The sequence below is a fragment of the Taeniopygia guttata genome, chromosome 28, assembly GCF_048771995.1.
Source record: "Taeniopygia guttata chromosome 28, bTaeGut7.mat, whole genome shotgun sequence".
Classification (NCBI taxonomy): domain Eukaryota; kingdom Metazoa; phylum Chordata; class Aves; order Passeriformes; family Estrildidae; genus Taeniopygia; species Taeniopygia guttata.
Window position 1 is genome coordinate 3,458,892 of NC_133053.1, and position 20,423 is coordinate 3,479,314.

Below are 20,423 nucleotides of genomic sequence, written 5' to 3' on the forward strand. Positions count from 1 at the left end.
GGCACCGGCCCCGTTCCCTGCTCCGGGCTGGGTTTCGGTACCGGTACCGGCACCGGCCCCGTTCCCTGCTCCGGGCTGGGCTTCGGTACCGGCCCCGTTCCCTGCTCCGGGCTGGGCTTCGGTACCGGCCCCGTTCCCTGCTCCGGGCTGGGTTTCAGTGCCGGTACCGGCCCCGTTCCCTGCTCCGGGCTGGGTTTCGGTACCGGCCCCGTTCCCTGCTCCGGGCTGGGTTTCGGTACCGGCCCCGTTCCCTGCTCCGGGCTGGGTTTCAGTGCCGGTGCCGGCCCCGTTCCCTGCTCCGGGCTGGGCTTCGGTACCGGTACCGGCCCCGTTCCCTGCTCCGGGCTGGGCTTCGGTACCGGTACCGGCCCCGTTCCCTGCTCCGGGCTGGGTTTCGGTGCCGGTACCGTTCCCTGTTCCGGGCTGGGTTTCAGTGCCGGTACCGGCCCCGTTCCCTGCTCCGGGCTGGGTTTCAGTGCCGGTACCGGCCCTGTTCCCTGCTCCGGGCTGGGTTTCGGTACCGGTACCAGCCCCGTTCCCTGCTCCGGGCTGGGTTTCGGTGCCGGTACCGTTCCCTGCTCCGGGCTGGGTTTCGGTGCCGGTCCCGCCGCAGCCCGCGGGACACCGGACCGGGGCCGGGGCCGGGACCGGCGGCGTCACGGGAGGCGGCGGCAGGAAGGGCAGGACGGGCAGGCAGGCCGGGCAGGGAGGCGGGCACAGCTCAGCCTTAAAAGTCGCCGCTGGGCCGGGCTCATTTCCGCGTCGCCCCGGTGTCCCCATGGCCCCCGCGGTGCCGCCGGCCGTGCTGGCCCTGCTGGCCGTGCTGGCCCCGGCGCTGGGCTGTGACCGCCCTGCCCACCGCTGGTGCAGCTCGCGGGACGTCGCTGCCGCCTGCCAGGTCAGAGCCGAGCTGTGCCGGGGCTGGGGACAGCTGGGGACAAGGGCAGGGTCACCCGGTGCGCGGGGACAGGGCTGGAGCGAGTGCCAGCTGCGAGTGCCAGCGGCTGTCACATCCAGAGCGCCTCGGCTGCCACACGGGCACTCCGGCATTCCCCAGCATCCCTGGGGAACGCCTGTGGTCCAGCCGAACCGTGCCCGCGCTCCTTCCCCAGCTGCCGCTTCTGCTTTTTAAGTGTAAAACCGCTTTTCGGCTTATTCTGCCCCAAACAAACCCGGGCGGTGACAGCGCCCTGTGGGCCCCATGGGACTGCAGCTTCCCCCTGGCACTGGGTGCTGGGCCATACCCCCACCCAGGCATGTCCTGGTCTAAATTTGTTTTTCCCTGAAATGTTTTGGGGAAGTTCTGGTGGAAAGCCCCAGCGCTGGGTGCTGGCCACGCACAGGATGCAGCAGAAAGCTCCCGGCCACTCTCACTTCCCTCTAGCCCTGCACACCCTCATCCCCTTCTTCCCTGCATCCCAGAGCTTTGCCCCATCCCTACAGACACAGGGACGGGAGGGTGGCAGCCACACCCCGCCGTGCACCCCAAAACCTCCCCGTGTGCAGGTGGAGAGCCGCTGCCCCAGCCTCCCGCACCCCGCGGCCGCGCCCGTGGAGCTGAGCCTGTACTACGAGAGCCTGTGCCCGGCCTGCCGCGAGTTCCTGGTGCTGAAGCTCTTCCCCACCTGGCTGCTGCTGCCCGAAGAGATGCTGAACATCACCCTGGTGCCCTACGGCAACGCCCAGGTAGGAGCCGGCCCTCCCGGCGCTCGCCCCGGTGCTGCCAGCGCCGCTCAGACCGGTCGGTCCCGCAGGAGAGGAACGTCAGCGGGAAGTTGGACTTCCAGTGCCAGCACGGCCCCGAGGAATGCTTGGGCAACATGATGGAGGTGACGGTCCCCGTTCCCACGGTGCTGGCACGGGGGGTTCCAGCGGCCCCTCACCGCCCGCCCTGTCCCCGCAGGCCTGTCTGATGCACGAGGCCAAGAACTTCAGCACCTACTTCCCCGTCATCTTCTGCCTGGAGGCGGGCAGCTCCGTCACCAAGAACCTGGAGGCTGTATGTCCCCTTCCCTGCCCCTCAGCGCCCCACATGGGGACACCCCTGTCCCCTGACCGCCCCTGTGCCCGGCAGTGCCTGCAGATCTATGCCCCAGAGGTGGACAGCGGCCGCATCAGCGCCTGCGTGCAGGGGGACACGGGGGTGGCCCTGATGCACCACAACGCCCAAGTGACCGAGGCGCTGCACCCCCCGCACCAGTACGTGCCCTGGATCACCGTCAATGGGGTATGGCAGGGGGGCACTGGGTGCCAGGCGGGGCTGGGACACCCTGGGGACCCCCTGACACCCGTGTCCCCCCACAGAAGCACACGGACGAGCTGCAGGCACAGGCAGAGGCCTCGCTGCTGGGGCTGGTTTGCCAGCTCTACCAGGTGGGACGAGGCTCTGCGGGGACAGCAGGGCTTGGGGACACGTCCCCATCCCTGCTGGGGCTCTCACGGCTGCTCTCTGGCAGGGGGAGAAGCCTGAAGTCTGTGGGGGCTCCAAGGCCACGAAGATCCCGTCTGGCTGCAGGCGCTGAGGGACGTGGTGGGAGCACAGGCAGAGAGGCCAATAAAAAGGATATTTTTATGGAAAAGCGCCAGGATCCAGAGTGGTGTGGTAGGGGAGCAGGGAGGGGGTGTTTTTTGCCCTGCCACAGTGGGAAGGGGAAAGGGGCACTGACCTCCAGACCTGGGAATTACCTGCTCCAGAGGTTCCCAAAGAAGCCCCTTGAAGATTCCAGGGAACTCTGCTGAGCAGCAGAACATTTCCTCTCTCCAAGTCTTGGGAAGCAGCTCCAGTATCCATCTTTCTTCTCCTAATGACAGCATTAAACTCAACCATTTCAGGAGCACCAGGGCCAAGACCACCCCAGTTCCCACCAGTTCTTCTCCATTCCCAGCAGCAGGTTTAGGATGGCATCTTTCCTGGTGGCTCCCTGAGCACTCATGACAAGCAATTCTCAGGAATTTCCCAGACCTGCTTGCCCCAGAAGAGGCCATTCCCAGCTGGGGTATGGAGGATGAATTTTACCACAAGGACAAGGAATTCCTGATCCAGCGAATTCTCCTCACTACCTGTAGAACAGCTCAGTGCCAGGGTCCTGGCTGGGTGGTGGGCACCAGAACCCACACTTGCTTTGCTTTCCATCTCCCTCATCCTCATCCCAGAGGCTCCTGACTGCAGGGACTGCCCTCAAAGCTCTCCTCTCACGAGGTGTGACCCCATCCTCCCCTCCAGCCCTGCAGGATGGGACTCATCCCTCCACATCCCAGCTCTGGGCACAGACCACGGGCACTTGCACTGGCAGACTCCTGTGGCCTCCCTTAACCCTTTCCCAGAGGAGCTGGGGAGGCTTTGGGAACAGGGGGACACAGGAGGACCCCACGTTCAATCCTGAGAGATGCCAGAGAGCCTTGAGCAGACAAGAGCCAGGAGGAACCACGGCCCTGCCACCACAGCCATCACTCTTGTCTCTCTCAGGCTCAGCCAACGTGGCCCACCTGTCCTGGGCACCCCTCAGTGCCCCCAACACCCCAAGGGCAGCAAGGGAGGCAGCTGCAGGCAGGCAGGGACCCTCTTTCCATTGTCTGGCTGCACCTCAGGCAGCAGCAAGACATGGAAAGATGAGGTGAAAAAAAAAACAATTAAAAAAAAAAACCAGCATCAACCAGAGAGTGCCTGGAAACTTAATCTCTCTTTATTGTCCATTTCTCATCCAAAACCTGGACCCCAAACCCAGCTCTGGCCCTGAGCAAGCACAGTCTCACTGGCATGAGCACAGCACAGCCCCTGCTGCTGCTCAGCGTCTGCCTCGAGCATCGTCCTTGCCCCAAAATTCTGTCCCCTGGATCAGCTGCACTGCCACTGCCCACAGCTCGCAGGACCAGAGAAAAGTCTTCCACTCGAAAGAAGAAGGGAAAAGAAAGACAATTACAAGCCCTAACCCTGAATCTGAACAAATCTCAGCGCCGGAGGACGAGCTCTTCTCTCCCGAAGCCGCTGCCGAAGCCCTGGGTGCCCTCGGGGCCGCGGGGCAGGCGCAGGACCCCGTCCCACAGCCCGAGGGGCTCGGACACCCACTGGGCATCGCTGGGGGCAGCTTTGGGACAGAGGCCAGCGCTGCCCCAGGGTGTCCAGGAGCCCGCGGCGCTCCCCGGGCGGCTCTCGGTGCCCATCCCCAGCGGAGGGAAGCCCTTGCCGGGGAGCAGCGAGGTGGGAAAAGCTCTGGAATCTTCCGGCGGGAAGTCGCCGCCAGGCCAGGCCGGTGCCAGCAGGTCCTGGTTCAGGAGGAGGGACAGCGACCCCGAGGCAGCACCGGGCTGGGGAGCACCGCTGGGCAGGGCATCCCCCGGGCTGCGGGCGAAGGGCCGAGCCGGGGCTGGCACCTTCCAGGCCGGCCGCTCCTGCCCGGATTTCTTCTTGCCCGCCTTGCCGCAGAGCCGCACCACCCTGAGGCTGTGCCAGTCGCGGTGCCCGAGGCTCTCGGCGGCGCTGCGGGCGCTCTCCAGGCTCTCGTACTCCACCAGGGCACAGCAGCGGCTCAGCAGCTCGGGGAAGCGCGAGGAGTACCTGCGCACGTCCGAGGGCAGCTTGCGGCCCGGCCGCAGCAGGCGGATGGAGGCGATGGGCCCGAAGGGGCTGAACATCCCAGTGATGGTGTCCAGGAAGTTCTTCTGCACGGGCAGGTCCTGCTCCCGCGGCTGCAGCTCCCAGGCCAGCAGCAGCTTGCTGGGGGGGACGCTCAGCAGGTCCTCGGGGATGGGGAGGCGCCGCCGGACTTTGGTGCCCTCCTTGTTCACCTCCAGCAGCGCCGAGAACTTGAGGGCGTAGAGGGTGAGGCGCCAGTCCCGGGTCAGGTATTTCACCTGTGCAGAGAGGGAGGAACCCCCATCACTCCACATCCCCCAACCTAAACTTCTGCATTATAAATAAATTAGAAATTTATTATATATCATAAATATATATTATATATAATATATATAATATATTATATATATTATATATAATATATATTATATAATATATATAATAAATATAATATTATATATAATAAATATATATGTTATATATTATATATACTATATATTTATTCTATATAATATATTATATATTATATATATTATATTATATATATTATATATATTATATTATATATATAATATAATTATAATTATATAATATATAATATAATATATTATATATAATAAATATATATAATATATAATATATACAATATATGTTATATATTATATATAATAAATATATAATAAATATAAATATTATATATAATATATTATATATAATAAATATAATATATTATATATAATAAATATATATTATATATAATAAATATAATATTTATTAGAAATAAGCATTATACCCTTGATAGCTCAGCTACCTCAGGTGGCATAAAAGCAGCAGGATGGCTCCTGTGACAGTGTTGGAAACAAAAAGTTTTAATAAAAGGCAAAAATAAAAAAGCTCTTTACGGAGAAAAACTGAGCCTGGACAAGACGTATTTGCTCCTGCTAAACAACTTCACAAAAGCGATTTACTTCTTTTGTTCTCTTCTTTTCGAGGGAATTGCTTAGGCAGGACTTTTTGGCTCCTGTCCAAGCAGTTATCCTTAAGTGTGAGGTGAAGTCCCCAAGGTCCTATGAGGTGTCTTTTAACCAAATTGAGGAGAGAAACTTCTGGGCTTTTTTCCTTTTTTAGGGGACAAAGGGTAACTCGTTTACGCCGCCAAAAAGGGGCACATTCCTACACTAACCCCTCCCCAGGCAGGCTGTGACCCCATCCAACACCCCCAGGGCAATATTCCCCCTCTGCTGAGCAGCTTTGGGATCTGCACACTCCCGGTGTCCCCAGGAGCAGTGGCAAGGAGCCACTCCCTCCACACCACCAGCACTCCCCTGGGGTTTTGGTGAAGGGATGATGGTTCCAGAGCAGTCCATGGTAGAAGAGGTGAAGTGAGGAGCTTTCCCCGCTGCCCTGGGCAGCGAGCAGAGCCCGGCCCTGCAGCACCAGGACACAGCCCGGAGGAGGCACCCACCTTCTTGAAGGAGGTCAGCAGCTTGATGCTGACGAAGCCCATCTTGTTCTTCTGCACGTGCTTGAGGAGGAAGGCGTCCTTGGCCAGGTTCTCGTCGGACAGGTAGAACTCCACCTGGGCCACGATCCTGCGCACCAGCTGCGGGTCGGGGCCCGAGCGGGAGCGCTCCAGCAGGGCCACCCCCAGCTCGCAGGAGCTGCTGGCACAGCGTGGGGACACAGGGCTCGGTCAGCTGCTGGCCTGGGACAGCCACCAGCTTCAGAGGCTCCCAGCAGAGCCAGGCTGCACCAAACACCTCCCAGAGCCAGGGGACACATGGACACAGCCCTCGGGGACAAACGTGCAGGGGCAGGGCTCAGCCTGGCTGGGACACTTGGCTCTGACATTGAAAAGTTAATTAGCTAATTACCCCCGGGAATCACCTACACTCCCCACCCACACTGCCATTCTAGGACTGGGATGCAAACAGAGGGACCTGTGGAATGGTGGGAGGGGGTTTTGGGGATGAAAACACCCCTAAATGGGGGGCTGGGCACAGTGGAGGGGGCTGGATGGGTGTGCTGGTTGGGGAAAAGGGAACCACATCCCTGGTCTGTGTCTGACCTGTCACCACAGCCTGCAGGGGACCGGACTGGGCTGTGGGAAGCAGGAATAAAGGAACAACAATTCCTGGGGTTAGCAGGAGGGAAGGAGAGGGGACAGCTGCTGCTGGACTGCGGCAGCAGGGTCTGCACATCCCCTCACCCTTCGGATTGCAGAGGAGGAGAGGAGGAAAAGGAGAGGAGGGAGAGAGGACAATCTGCCAGGACTTCAGATACACACTGCACATCTCTTCACCTCCAGCTACCAGTGTGCCACGGAGACTCCAGGGACAGACTCTGCACCCTCCTCCCCCTTCTCCCCCCTGGAAAAAGCTCCAACAGGGGGGGTGAGCTCCGTGTTGAGCTCCCTGCCCAGCTGATCTTTTTAATAAAGAGCTGAACATTAATAAAGGCATAGCCCTGTTCATTTCAAGCCGTCCCACGTACCTGCTGTAGCTCTCCACGATGTCCTCCTGGCCCAGCAGGGCGAGGGAGCAGCTCCAGGGCGGAGGGAGAGGCTGTGCCAGGAGGGAATTCCTTGGGGCTGGCACTGGGGGGCCGCAGCTGGGCTGGGAATTGCGCCCCAAGGGCGCTCCAGAGCCGAGTGAGGACATTGCCCGTGCCTGGGATGTGACACACAAGGACAGAGCTGGGACACCCCAGCCCTGGGCTGCAGCCCCCAAAGCCAGCCCAGGGCAGGGGCACTGGAGGAGGTGATGGTTGTGTCCTTACCTGCTTGGGAGCACTGGAAGGGAGGAAATTCTAAGCTCTAGCAGTATATCCCAAACACCCTGAGGCAGCAACTCCCAAATGCCCCTCAGCTCCCAAAACACAAAGGTAAAAAAAAATAAAAAAAAAAAGAAGGAAAGAAAAAAAAATAAAAGAAAAAAAAAAAGGAAAAAAAAGGGGGAAAAATAAAAGGAAAGAGAGAGAAAGCCCCTGAGCTGAGGGGGGTGTGGGTTTATAAACACGCCCTGAAGGAGCTGCAGGGGTGGCTGTGGACCTGCCCCCACACTGCCGGCTCAAGGTGAAACCTGTTTGTGGTTAAACTGCCCCAGCTGAGCCCTGGGACCGGCCGGGCTCCTCCTGCCTCATCTGCCAGGAGTCCCAAAGTCAGGGCTGGCAGTCACACATGGTGCAGAGAAGTGGGGAAATCCTTTCTCTCCCTCCTCCAGGCCTCCAAAGCCCAAATGATGCTCAACCACCTCAAACCCCAAACCCACCAGCTCAGGAAGATGCTCCAGCAGCTCTCTCCTTGTGCCAGGCACTCCTGGCTGTCCCAGAGCAGCAGCACCCCCAGGCTGGTGGCACTGCAGTGTCCCCTGCCCTTCGGGCACCCCCTGGGCTGTGCCACCCTGCCCAGATCCCAGGCTGCCCTCTGGGATGAGCCCCAGGGACTGGCAATGTCCAACTGCTTCGGGAATGTTGTGGCCCTGATTTCCCCGGGCTTGGTGGCCACCTCCCCTTCTCCTGCCACCTCCTGGTGTTCCCTGTGTTGGAAGAGGTGGGAGATGAAATCCTGGGATGCTTGTGCTGAAATCTCTGCAGGATTTGCCCATCTGGGAGGGGTGATGGAGCCAGAGGCAGGCTGAGGATGGGGGGTGTGTGTGTAGGTGCTCACAGGAGGATTTTGAGCTGTGTTTGCTTTGTGGTTAGAGCAGATTTTCTCAGGGTCAGGAGGTGCTGCCCAGCTCCCCCGGGGGGAAATAATCTCCTGCTTCCAGACCTGAGATTCCCAAAGGACGAGGCTCTGTCTGGGCCTAATCCAGAGGGAGAGTGAAGCAAAGGCAGAGAGGCTGAACCTTCCTGAGGGGTCAGAGCAGGAATGACCCAGCACTGCTCACATCCCTCCCATCCTCACTGCTTCCATCCTCTCCATTAGTCTGGAAGCTTAATTAGAAAATCCTCCTGTGGCCCTGTGCTCAGTCTAATCCTTCAGCCTCTCCTCCCCTCTGGGTTATCTGACACACCAGCTGCTCTCCAGGGGGATCTGCCTTGCTGCAGACCCCAAACTGCTTTAATCCCCCTGCCCTGGGCAGCTCCTGCATCCCCCCGGGGCTGCTGCAGCATCTCCTGGCACCTCTCAGGGATCACAGGAGAAATCAGGGATCACAGAAAGGGACCACGACACTCCTTGTGCAGGCCTGAGCATTGGATACACATTTATTGCTGTTCAGCTTTAGCTGGGAATTGTGTGGAGGGGGTTTGGGTGCTGCTCCAGCCTCCTCACACGCTGCTGCAGAGCTCCAGAGCATCTCCTTTGCACGCTGGCTTCCCTTGGAGGAAGAGCTGAACTTCCTCTGGCCCTCAGTGGGAGCAGGGCAGTCAAGATTTGGTTGCTCATTTGTTTTTTTAGACTCTCTTATCTCATCAGCAGGATCCCAAGTGTGGACTCTGACCTGGGGGGTTTTCATGGTTATGTACATTTAAATCTGAGTCTCTCCTGCCACTTCCATGTGAGGCATTTACAGACAAACCACCCTGGCAGAGCAGCACAGAGGGAAGATGTGCCACTGCACACACTCTCATTTCACTTGCCATTAGGAACGTGTTTGAAAGTGCCACAGCACTTTTGTGCCACTGGGAACGAGAAAATCAGAGATTTGGGTAGAATACACTCTGCTAGGCAAATGCACACGAGACCCCTGGAAAAGCTCACACCAAACACGGCATCATTAGAAACCATAAAAATAAAAGCTATTTATGACACGGCCTTTATTCACAGAGACATTTGCCCCAGGGCTTTGTTTTGCAGTTTAGCTGGATGACAGATCCCCCCTCTCGTCTGCCCTGTAGCCCACAGCACCCCAGTGCAGCCCAGAGCACCCCAGGGCAATCCATGTCAGCACAGACCCCACAGGACATGGGGAGGGGGAAAAACCCTGCAGAGCTCCCCCAGCTCAGCCCCAGGGGAGCCAAAGGGATGCAGAAAGGGAAATGCCAGCGGAGTGCTGACCCCTGTGGGGTCTGTGCCAGCCCACCCAGAGCTGGGGAAATGGGAACAAGGCCCACCCTAAGGCACTGTGGTCACACCCTCGCCCCTGCTCCAGCCCCTCCAGAGCGGGACGTGGGGTGGGAATTTCACAAACCCCAACGTAATGAACAAAAAAACCTTCCTGGTTCCCATGGCAATACTGGGACACTGCTGGCTTGAGCTAAGTACTGATATTGAAATGTTAATTAGCTAATTGCTCTGTTTGATTTCTCTAAACCACCTGGGGATCACCTACACCCCCCCAGCCACACTGCCATTCTAGGACTGGGATGCAAATAGACCTGTGGAATGGTGGGAGGGGGTTTTGGGGATGAAAACACCCCTAAATGGGGGGCTGGGCACAGAGGAGGGGGCTGGATGGGTGTGCTGGTTATGGAAAAGGGAACCCCATCCCCAGTCTGTGTCTGACCTGTCACCAGAGCCTGCAGGGGACCGGACTGGGCTGTGGGAATAAAGAGACAGCCGTTCCTGGTGTTAGCAGGAGGAAAGGAGAGGGCGCAGCAGGCTGCACACCTCTGCACCCTTGGGCTACCAGGGTGCCACGAGGAAAAAAGAGGGGACAGTTGCTGATCTGTTTGGGACTTCAGCTCCAATCTGGACACCTCTTCACCCTTCAGTGTGCCACAAAGACTTCAGGGACAGACACCCCTTCTCCCCCCTGGAAAAAGCTCCAACAGCGGGGGTGGGCTCCGTGTTGAGCCCCCTGCCCAGCTGATCTTTTAATAAAGAGCTGAACATTAATAAAGGCAAAAGCCCTGTTCATTTCACCCAGGATGTGGGACCAGTTCCCATCTGCCTGGGCATCGTGGAGGATGGGGATTGCCACCGGATTGCCACGGGATAATCACAGGATTGCCATGGGATTGCCCCCAGGCATCACGGCACTGGGAACACAAACAGCTCTGCCTCCAGCTGCCACTGCCTCGAGTCCTTTGGTATCTTGAGTTGGCCTGATGGCATCCCAGGAGCATTGGGGTGAAGTGCCAAGCTGGGGAGACGTGGAAGCAGGTGGGAATGCCCATCCCATAGTCCCAGAGCACGGCTGTGCCCGCCGGGATGTGCAGCCTGGAGCCTCTCCCAGGGGGACAGGGGACACAACTGCCCTGAGCTCCCCGGGGCAAGGGATTTGGCAAAGCCAGAGCCAGGAAAAGCTCCTCTGGAAAGGCTGCAGGAGAAGGGCCGGGTATTTTTCCTTCTTCTTGGGCACTGATTGGTTCAAGTTTGTATCACAGTGAAGTCTGAGACGTGGGGAAGGAACCCAAAGCACCTTCCCTGCCAAAGCCTCGCTCAGGCTGGAGAGCCAGGCCAGCTCCTCCAGCCAGGCACATCCCACCCGTGCTGACCACAGAGCCTTCCATCCCTTGAGAGCAGACTCTGGAGCTTCTCCCTCCACTCTGGAGGGGCACTGGCAGCCAAACCGGCTCAGCCCATCCTCAAACACGAGTAAACATAAAGAGAAACTAAGAGGCACTATAATAACGCAGCTCCGGGAGGCGCAGCCGGGGCAGCCCCGCCTGGCTCGGGGCAGTCCCGCTGTCAGATGTCCTGCAGGGAGTGGCCGGGCTCGCTGCGCTCCCGTTTCACCAGCGGCTCCCCCAGCGCCCGCTCCGGCTCCACCTCCGTGCCCAGCTCGCCGATGTCATCTGCAAAGGACACGGCTCAGAGCAGGGCACGGGGCTGCAAGAGGCAGCACGGGGTTCCCTCCCCATCCCACAGCCATCCCATCCCACAGCCATCCCATCCCACAGCCATCCCATCCCACAGCCATCCCATCCCACAGCCATCCCATCCCATCCCATCCCATCCCATCCCATCCCATCCCATCCCATCCCATCCCATCCCATCCCATCCCATCCCATCCCATCCCATCCCATCCCATCCCATCCCATCCCATCCCATCCCATCCCATCCCATCCCATCCCATCCCATCCCATCCCATCCCATCCCATCCCATCCCATCCCATCCCATCCCATCCCATCCCCATCCCCGGGGTACCTTTGTCCAGCAGAGTCGGGGACAGGGATGTGAGGTCACCAAACTGAAAGAAAAAGGAGTTAAGGGGTCAGTGAGGCTTTGGGGTGCCAGACAATTTCTACCACCCAGGAGAGACTGTGAGTACCAGTGCTGGTGGTGGAGAGCAGAAATTAAACCAACCACAGGGTTTGGGGGAAAAGCGTTCTGTTGCCATTTAAACCTCTGGCACACACCACACACAACAATCCAGGGCAGGATTTAGCTCTGGAATGAAGGGAGAATGAAAGGATGGGAATTTTTCCATCTCCCAGGTGATGACCAAGTGTTGCTACAGGCAAAAGTGGTGCCTTTTCTCCAGCCCTTTCCACCTCTCAGGCATTTCCCCTGTCCTGGACTCCACCTTCACCTCTCTGCAAAGCCTCTGCAGTGATGGCAGAGAGAGTTTGGCCAGCCAGGCCGTGGTGCCAGGTGGAACCAGAGAGCTCCTTGGCTCTGCAGATGTGGTGTCCCTCTCAATGGTGAGGTCTGAGACACCAAACTGCTGCAACAACAACGCTGAAAGGTCATGGAAAGCTGGGCAGGAGCAGGAGCTGAGGAACTGCAAAGTTCAGTGGGAGTGGAAGGACACTTCATCCTTCTTTGCTGGGAAGAATCAGCCTCCTCCTGGAGAACAGGAATATTGCAAGGGTTTAATGAAGGAAAAGCCTGAGGGATGAGAGCCTCCCACAGCTGGGCTTTGCTGGGTGGGAGTCCAGGGCTTCCCTCTGGCTGCCCTGGCAGGTCTGGGACCCTGGCAGGGGTCAGGAACCCCCCTGGACAGAGCCCCCAGAGACACTGGCTGTGATCTCTGTCCATGGAAAAGAGTTTTCAATCTTACAGGATGAATTACAAGCTCTGAGTGTTTGATATAAGTAATAATTAACTGTGGCACGGGTGCAAAAGTAAAATTTTAGGATTCTAAATAAGGGGTCCAAAGGGGACAAGATGGAGGAAATTGGGTGTGTCTTGTCCTTTTTCTCCTTCTTCATGCCCTCCATGTTTCACTGTGGTGTTGGCATTTTTCTGTTGGTTCAGGCTGGGGACACACTGTCCAACGTAGGTGACAGATATTGGCACGTTATTGTAAATCCAGCACAGGTAGTTTGTGGTATTTAATGTTTGTACCATCCCACTGAGGGCAGAGCCCCACACGCTGCCCTGCAGGACAGAGCTGCGGCAGGGCAGCAGAACATGTTAGAGATAAACAGAATAAACAACCTTGAAACAGCACAGACCAATTATGGCTTCTGCTTTGGCAACGGGGCTGAAAGACAGAGACTTTCTACAATCTGGGAATCATCAATACCTCAGATTCCAACAGCTGAGAGCCAGTCTCTGCCTTTCAGGTTCCTTTAATATCACTGAAGGTGGAGGTTTTGCAGGGAATAGTGGGAACTGAGCACTGCAGCTGGAGCAGTGGCGAGGGGGAGGGAAGGCAGAACCAACAGCCTTTGGTTTGCCTGGATGCTGCATGAGCTCTGTGGAAGCTTCAAGGAGCAAATGAGATCAGTTCTGAGCACGTGGGCTCAGTTTTAAACTCACAGTAATTTCAGCATTGCTGTCACAAATTCATCTGGGGCTTTTAACTCTGTATTTCTGAGGGAAAAACTGGATGTGGCTCCAGCTAGGCAGGACAGGACCTGCCTGCAAGGCAGGCACCAGACTTGCTGTGAACGAAAAAAACCCCAAACCCTCACAAACAGCCCAAACAGCCCCATCATCCTCTTCTTCACCTCAAAAATGGAGGGAGTGGCTGACTGTGCATGTAATTCTGGAGTTTGTAGAGGCTTGGAGAAATTCAGTTTCTGCAGCAACTTTTGGGCCATTTTTGCTTGGTTGAGCTGGACTTTGCCCTGTCAGGAGTCCCAAAGTCAGGGCTGGCAGTCACACGTGGTGCAGACAAGTCGGGAAATCCTCTCCCTCCCTCCTCCAGGCCTCCAGAGCCCAAATGATGCTCAACCACCCCAAACCCACCCGTGTGGCATGCACATTTCTCTCCCTATCAGGATTTTTCATAGAGGTGCACAGAGAGAAATGAAAGAGAAAACAATTTCTATTTCTGCTCCTTGTTTTTCCTATGTGGAATGTGTTTGGAGAATTGTTTACCTGGGGTGAGTGCTTGGTTGGATTCTGGTGAGGATTATTTGAGCCTGATGGCCAGTCCAACCCACCTGGGGCTGGGCTCTCAGAGGGGGTCACAAGTTGTGTTAGAGTCAGAGAAAGCAGTATGTAGTTTTAGTATCCTCCTTTTATATAGTATATTAATGTATTTTAGCATAGTTATAATAAAGAAATAATTCAGCCTTCTGAATTGAGTCAGACATCGTCATTTCTTCCCATTGGGTTCACCTGCATTTACAATACAGCAGCTCAGGGAAGATGCTCCAGCAGCTCTCTCCTTGTGCCAAAAAACTCAATAAATAATTTTTGTTGCAAAAGAAGCCGAGGGCGCGGTGCGGTTTGTGAACCAGTGGTGTCTTTTGAGGAGCTGCTTCTTTTGGGGTGGTTTGTAGGGAATAAAGGAGTCTCACCTCTCCCATGACAGCAATTGGGGTCTCCCCTGTGGCCTGGGCCACTCGATGCTCCACCAGGTAGAACATGTACTCGTCGTAGAGCAGGCGGATCAGGTGGAAGGAGCCAAAGCTGGCGGCGCTGCGCAGGGTGAGGTCACGGATCACCATGGAGCTGGGAATTGGGCAGGAATCAGAAATTTGGGTTGAGTTTTACACCTGTGCTATGGCTGATGTGAATTCTGGACCTTGGTGGGACTGTGGGACTCAGTGCTGTCTCTGCCTCTGACCCAAAAGTAACAAAACACTTTAAAGAAATTAATTTATGAGGCATCCTGTCCCTGTCCTGAAAGGATTCCAGAACCACAGTTAAGCAGAGTTTCATGGGAGTAAAGAACTTGGCCTTGGCTTTTCAAGGATCTCTTCACATGCCTCAAGGAGCTCTTTCTCGTGCAGAAATACCCCCAAAATGAGAAAGAAAATGTACCTGTAGAAGGACCACTTCAACAGGAACTGCCTGGCTGCCTTGGGGAAGCTGGGGCTGCCCTCGTGGTGCTTCAGCACTTGAGTGACCACATTGTCCAGCCAGCTGGCCCACTGGTCCAGAGAGCTCTGCTGCTGCAGAGTCAGCTTGAAATCCTGCTCCAGCTTCTGTACCATGCCCTCCTCACACTGGCACACCCACGAGGCCTGCTCCTGCTCAGAGGAAGGGTTCATGGTTACTCATGCCCTGCTCCTGCTTGGAAGAAAGGCTCACAGTTACTCAAGCCAGGCCTGCATGGTGTTGTATCCCAACCCAGGAGTTATTTTCTAGCAGGAAAGTGCCGCAAACCAGCTCTGAATCATGGCCCCTCTGATCTGTCTGGACCACAGCATTTTTAGAACTCCATAATTGTTGGTAGCACTTGATTCTTTGCTGGAAAAGTGGTAAAGAATTGGAATGGGGTGCCCAGGGAAGTGGTGGAGTCACCACCCCTGGAAGTGTTCAGAAAATGAGTTGTTGGGGACACGGTTTAGTGGGCATGGTGGGGTTCAGCTGAAGGTTGGACTGGATGGTATTGGAGGTTTTTTCCAGCTTTAATGATCTGTGAATCTTACAGAAGCTCCTTTTCCACAGTGAGGTGGAAAATTCACCTGGAAAAGCAACACCAAACCCGTCACCTTGTTCACAGACTCACTGGGTTGGAAGAAACCTCCAAGATCATCGAGTCCAACCAAGTCTGAACACCTCAACTAAACCCTGGCACCCAGTGCCACATCCAGGCTTTGTTAAACACATCCAGGGATGATGACTCCACCACCTCCCTGGGCAGACCATTCCAGAACTTTACCACCCTTTCTTTATTAGTTCTTTCTTTATTTCTATATTTTCTTTATTTCTATATTTCACCCTTTCTGTCTTTATTTCTATATTAAAGGAACCTGAAAGGCAGAGACTGGCTCCCAGCAAAGCCCAGCTGTGGGAGGCTCTCATCCCTCAGGCTTTTCCTTCATTAAACCCTTGCAATATTCCTGTTCTCCAGGAGGAGGCTGATTCTTCCCAGCAAAGAAGGATGAAGTGTCCTTCCACTCCCACTGAACTTTGCAGTTCCTCAAAGAAAAAAACTTCTTCCAAATATCCAACCTATATTTTTCTTGGGGCAGCTTGAAGCTGTGTCCTCTGGTTCTGTCAGTTCCTGGAGAAACAGCCCAACCCCACCTGAGCACAGCCACCCTTCAGGGAGTTCAGAGAGTGATAAGGTCACCCCTGAGTCTTTTCTTCCCCAGCTGATTCAGGTGGGTTCCAGCAGTGGGGACTGAGCAGGGCTAGCAGCAGAGGGGCTGGCTGTGGAGCCCAGCCATGGGGCAGGTGAGGAGCAGCCAGCCCGTGGGTTACCTGCACGTTGGCGAAGTCCACGCGGTTGAGGTCGCTGAGCATCTGGTTGATCTGGGACGTGTTCTGCAGCACGGCGCGCGCCGCCTGCGCCAGGTGGTTCAGGGACGTGTACCTGCGCAGGGTCTGGGCAAAGGCACTCACCACCCCCACCTGCAACACAGCACAGGGGCTGCAGGGCATGCTCTGCTGCCTGCCCAGCCCTGCACGCACCAGCACGGGCAGTCACCAGCCACGGAAGGGCTCCAAAAACCTGTGGGCACGGTTCAGTGGTGGTCTGGGCAGTGCTGGCACTCAAATCATCCTAAAGGTCATTTCCAACCTAATCCTTGTGCCAGGTACAATTTGGTCAGCCCTTAGGCACAGGTGGTTGTAAAACATGTTGAGGGCACAGTGTGGTTTGTGAACCAATGGTTTCTCTTTAGGTGCTGCTCAGTTTGGGTTGGTTTGTAGGGAATAAAGGATTCTGACACCACAGTCACCAGCCACCGAAGGGCTCAAAAAACGTGTGGGCACAGCTTGGGGACATGGTTTAGTGCTGGTCTGGGCAGTGCTGGGACACAAATCATCCTAAAGGTCATCTCCAACCTAAGCCTTGTGCCAGGTACAACTTGGTCAGTCCTTAGGCACAGGTGGTTGTAAAACATGTTGAGGGCACAGTGTGGTTTGTGAACCAATGGTGTCTCTTTAGGTGCTGCTCAGTTTGGGTTGGTTTGTAGGGAATAAAGGATTCTGACCTCGCCCATCACATCTCCTTGGCTGCCTGGGCCACACAATGCTCCACCAGGTAGAACTGCACTGGAAGGACCCAAACCTAAATCATTCTATGATTCCATTATTTATTCTCTTTAAGCTACCAGGTTTTCACACTCTGCCTCCAGCAGAGATCAGTAAGGTGGGAAGAGGCAGCAAGAATCCCTGGCTTTAGGAGAGGAGGAGCCTTGGGGCAATGCCACTCACTCCTGTGATTTCCAGGAGGACAGCCTCATTCCAGGGCAGGGATAACAGGGAATGGTCCTGGCCCCGAGGCTGCCAGAGCTCCAGGAGCTCTCAGGGATGCTCAGGGTGGGGTTGTTGGGGTGTCTGTGCAGGGCCAGGGGTTTGTGATGATCCCTGAGGGTCCCTTCCAGCTCAGGATAGAGCTCTGGCTCTATGATCTTCTGCCATAAATCTTTATCTGCAATTTCAGGACACAGGAAAGGCTCCATGAGCTGTCTGATCACTCAAAATCTATTCATGGAAGCACACAACAATTGGAGCTTCTGGCACAAAGGAACTGCCCCACCTGTCCTCCCACTCCTGGCTGATTTTGCTTCACACTCAACCATTGCACTGTGCCGGTGAAAAAAAAAAACAGCAGGAATTTCTGCAAGATGCAGACACACACTGGGCCCATCTCTGCTCACCTTGGTCTGCACGACCTGGGGGGGGAATTCACTCATGGCATTCATCAGCCACCCTTCCAAGCTCTTGGCAAAGTTCCGGATCGCCTGGGTCAGCGTGCCTGCAAAGTCACAAAGGCTGGGCTGTGGCATTTTGGCATTTTTGGCTGCCATTTTCTAGCTTAGGACTGCTGGGAGAGCTGAGATGGCAACGCAGCATCAAGGAAATCAGCTGGGTTGATGCACCCAAATTATTCTTTCATGTCATTACTCAAACTATTATTATTATTCTTTTTCTTTTCCATTTCTCTTTTTCATTTTTTCTTATTCTTACTCTTATCCTTATGACAATTAGACTTTATGATCTTAGAGATCTTTTTCTTTTTTATTATTCATTTTTCTTTTTTCTTATTTTTCTTTCTTATTTATTCTTATTCTTATTCTTATTCTTATTCTTATTCTTATTCTTATTCTTATTCTATCTTATTCTTGTTCTTATTCGTACTCTTATTCTTATCCTTATCTTCCTCTTATCCTTATGACAATTGGACTTAATGTTCCCAGAGGTATTTTCCAACCTAAACATTTCTATGGTTTTTTTAATTATTTTTATTTTCTTTTGTCCTTTTCTTGCTCATGGCCCTTCTGAGCATTTTTCAAGCATTGAAATTCACTCTTCAAAAACACCCTTGTGCCCCAGCTTGTGACAGCCTTCAGAGGGACATTTGGGAATCCAAATCAGAGAGAAAATCCTCAATACCCCATTATTAATCTCCCAAAAAGTTGACTCCTAATTTCCAGGAGTGCAGTCAGGGACAGGATGGTCCTGTGCAAAGACCTTCAAGGAGGCACATCCCAAAAAGCTCCCATATCCAAACTCCTGGCCAAAATCAGGAGATGTGATATGCAACACACCAAATTTAAAAGGGAGAGGATATCCCAGGGGGTACAAAATATCCCCCCAGAGCAATGCTGCAGGAGGAACACTGCTGTTGCCTTTTTATTTTAGCCAGAACGCCTCCAAGTGGGTTTTTACAGTGGAAATCTTTGTGGCAAGTGGTAGCCAGAGTGAGAACAGACTCAGCTGGGGCTGGGGGTACTCACTGGGCACTGGCCTGAGCACGTCAGGGATGAGGATCTCCACCAGGGCCTGGTACAAGATGTGGTCACAGCTCCTCATCCACTTGAGGATGGGCTCGTACTTGCACAGGGTGATCAGTTTGTCCTTTGGGAGGGTCCCTTCGGGTTCCTCTTCACTGCAGGAGGAGGAGGAAGGAGACAGAGTTAGCAGCAGGTTTGCCTTCAGTGCTTTCCCCCTCCCTCTGCATTGCTAACTCCAGTTTTCAGCAGAAAAAAACATGTTGGTGTGCCTTGCTAAAGGAAACGTTTGACTGCTCATACAGGTCTTGTCTCTGCCAGCATCTCCCTGTCCTTGGGGCCAGAGCTTGGAGCAGTTTTCCCTCAAATCCACACTCCTGCTGCTTGGCCTGCCTTCCCCTTGTCCCTTTTGAGCTTCACTGCCTCTCACAGCCCTGTTCACGTGGGAGCTCAGCTCCAGCTCAGCCAGCAAAGGCTCAGCTGGATCCTCCTGCCAGCCCCAGCTGTCCCCAAACCTTCCCACCCCTCTGCTCTCAACCTCCTGAGCCACAGCACTGGGGACAAAAACTCTGAAGCCACTGTAGGGGCAGATGAGCTGATACTGAGATGTTTTCAAGGTGTTTAACCCCTCCAAACACTGAACATTTTCAGAAGGAAGGAGACTGAATGTGTGGATGAGAACAGAACATATTGTCTGTAACTGACTGGGGTCAATCCAGCTTCCATTATTTTCATTTTGTAGATGTATAAAGGCACAAGATATCTGTTACACAGCAAGCAGAAAGAGCTGAAACCTGAATTCACCGCCAGAGCATCACAGCAGAGCTGCTCACCCACACATTATGCTGGGAATTGGGAATTTGGAAGGGTCTTTCCCCATGGAAAGGGTCTTTTTGCCCATCAAAATCATTACAGCCAAGCCTTGGACATGCTCTAAAGGGGAACTTGGAGCCTCAGCCTGCAAAATTTTAGTGGTGAACTCCCTGGGCATAACTCCTGGAAAATCCCACCTGGAGAAACAGGTCAGGAAACCTGCTGTGAAGTGCATCCTTCTTCTCATGCTTTCAGTGTGCCACCTCCCTAATATTTGGGGCTTGTACTTATATTTATATATTCAGAAGGGGAGGGAGTGTGTTATTTACCTCTCCAGGTTAGTGGCAGAGCTGTAAGAGCTCTGTACAAAATCTGCCTCCAGTTTCTCCTGTGTACCTAGAAACAGCTCTCGGGGTGTTGCAATCTGCCTGGCAGCAGTTCCCTCAAAAAAATGAGATTTTAAACCAAGCAAACACAGCTGCAGTGACTCCTTGCAGGAAAATATCCCCTGGGCAACATCTACAGGGCCATATTCTACTGATTTTTGAGGGATTTTCCCTTATTACTCAATGTTTTACCATTTTTCTTCTGAATAGAAAACCTTCATCTTTATAGCCTCAGTAAGAGTGGACAGATTTGTGATAGAAATTTTAAGAAGAAACCTTCACTTTTTCAATTTTCTCTGTTTTCACTTATTTCCATTCCTCTGGCAGCAGCTCCCAATGCATAAAGAATGAGGAAGAGGCACAGCAACGAGCCAGGCAGGAGTGAAAAGATTAAAACAGCTTTATTTGCAATGATCTGCCTCAAAACACGAGGCACTGACAGGTCTGGGCAGCCAGGGAAGGCAGAGAGTCAGTCTGGATATCCCTAAAAGCTCAGAGAGTCCCTAAAATCTGAGCAGGGAATCATCACCCCTGCTCCTGAGCCCTGGGGAAAGCAGGATCCCCTCTGCTGCAGGAAGGGCAAGGGACAGGGATGAGAGGAATCAGACTTCAAGTCACCCCAGGGGAGGTTTAGATTGGATATGAGGGAAAATTTCTTCACTGAAAGAGTGGTCAGGCATTGGAGAGGATGTGCAGGACAGTGGTGGAGTCACCATCCCTTGAAGTGTCCAAA

At 54.3% G+C, this 20,423-nt stretch overlaps 3 protein-coding genes across 8 annotated transcripts in view; 1 reads left to right on the forward strand and 2 right to left on the reverse strand.

Annotated features, from left to right (window-relative positions):
* Window positions 1-731: 731 nt before the first annotated feature.
* Window positions 732-2,581, forward strand: IFI30 (IFI30 lysosomal thiol reductase). The gene is made up of 7 exons (XM_030256651.4): window positions 732-898; window positions 1,507-1,686; window positions 1,755-1,829; window positions 1,904-1,999; window positions 2,075-2,227; window positions 2,305-2,373; window positions 2,457-2,581. Exons 1-7 carry the CDS (start codon window positions 779-781, stop codon window positions 2,520-2,522), a joined length of 759 nt encoding a protein of 252 aa, XP_030112511.4. The 5' UTR covers window positions 732-778; the 3' UTR covers window positions 2,523-2,581.
* Window positions 2,582-3,671: 1,090 nt separating this feature from the next.
* On the reverse strand, window positions 3,672-8,390 carry LOC105758935 (uncharacterized). Its single transcript, XM_072919465.1, has 4 exons — window positions 7,009-8,390; window positions 6,506-6,513; window positions 6,039-6,261; window positions 3,672-4,851 (listed from the first exon to the last, which is right to left on the reverse strand). Exons 1-4 carry the CDS (start codon window positions 7,231-7,233, stop codon window positions 3,949-3,951), a joined length of 1,359 nt encoding a protein of 452 aa, XP_072775566.1. The 5' UTR covers window positions 7,234-8,390; the 3' UTR covers window positions 3,672-3,948.
* Window positions 8,391-9,317: 927 nt separating this feature from the next.
* Window positions 9,318-20,423, reverse strand: part of LOC100219508 (DNA-binding protein RFX2) — a 73,151-nt gene continuing 62,045 nt past the window's right edge. For 5 of the 6 annotated variants that reach the window (XM_030256646.4, XM_030256649.4, XM_030256648.4 and 2 more), the window contains 7 exons: window positions 18,498-18,649; window positions 17,418-17,515; window positions 16,015-16,164; window positions 14,626-14,834; window positions 14,160-14,313; window positions 11,611-11,653; window positions 9,318-11,257 (listed from right to left, as the gene is read on the reverse strand). In XM_030256646.4, coding sequence (XP_030112506.3) covers window positions 11,151-11,257; window positions 11,611-11,653; window positions 14,160-14,313; window positions 14,626-14,834; window positions 16,015-16,164; window positions 17,418-17,515; window positions 18,498-18,649 — 913 coding nt within the window. In that variant the 3' untranslated portion in view covers window positions 9,318-11,150. The remainder of the gene's footprint in view (window positions 11,258-11,610; window positions 11,654-14,159; window positions 14,314-14,625; window positions 14,835-16,014; window positions 16,165-17,417; window positions 17,516-18,497; window positions 18,650-20,423) is intronic. The other variant, XM_072919422.1, reaches the window with a different exon arrangement.

What these genes read in the sequence shown, in the direction of transcription:
- IFI30 (XM_030256651.4), top strand. Translation starts at nt 779, where the DNA reads ATGGCCCCCGCGGTGCCGCCGGCCGTGCTGGCCCTGCTGGCCGTGCTG. An exon ending in ACGTCGCTGCCGCCTGCCAG is followed by an intron (nt 899 to 1,506) that starts GTCAGAGCCGAG and finishes CCCCGTGTGCAG; the next exon opens with GTGGAGAGCCGCTGCCCCAG. An exon ending in GCTTGGGCAACATGATGGAG is followed by an intron (nt 1,830 to 1,903) that starts GTGACGGTCCCC and finishes CTGTCCCCGCAG; the next exon opens with GCCTGTCTGATGCACGAGGC.
- LOC105758935 (XM_072919465.1), bottom strand. Translation starts at nt 7,233, where the DNA reads ATGTCCTCACTCGGCTCTGGAGCGCCCTTGGGGCGCAATTCCCAGCCC. An exon ending in TGCTGACCTCCTTCAAGAAG is followed by an intron (nt 4,852 to 6,038) that starts GTGGGTGCCTCC and finishes CTCTCTGCACAG; the next exon opens with GTGAAATACCTGACCCGGGA.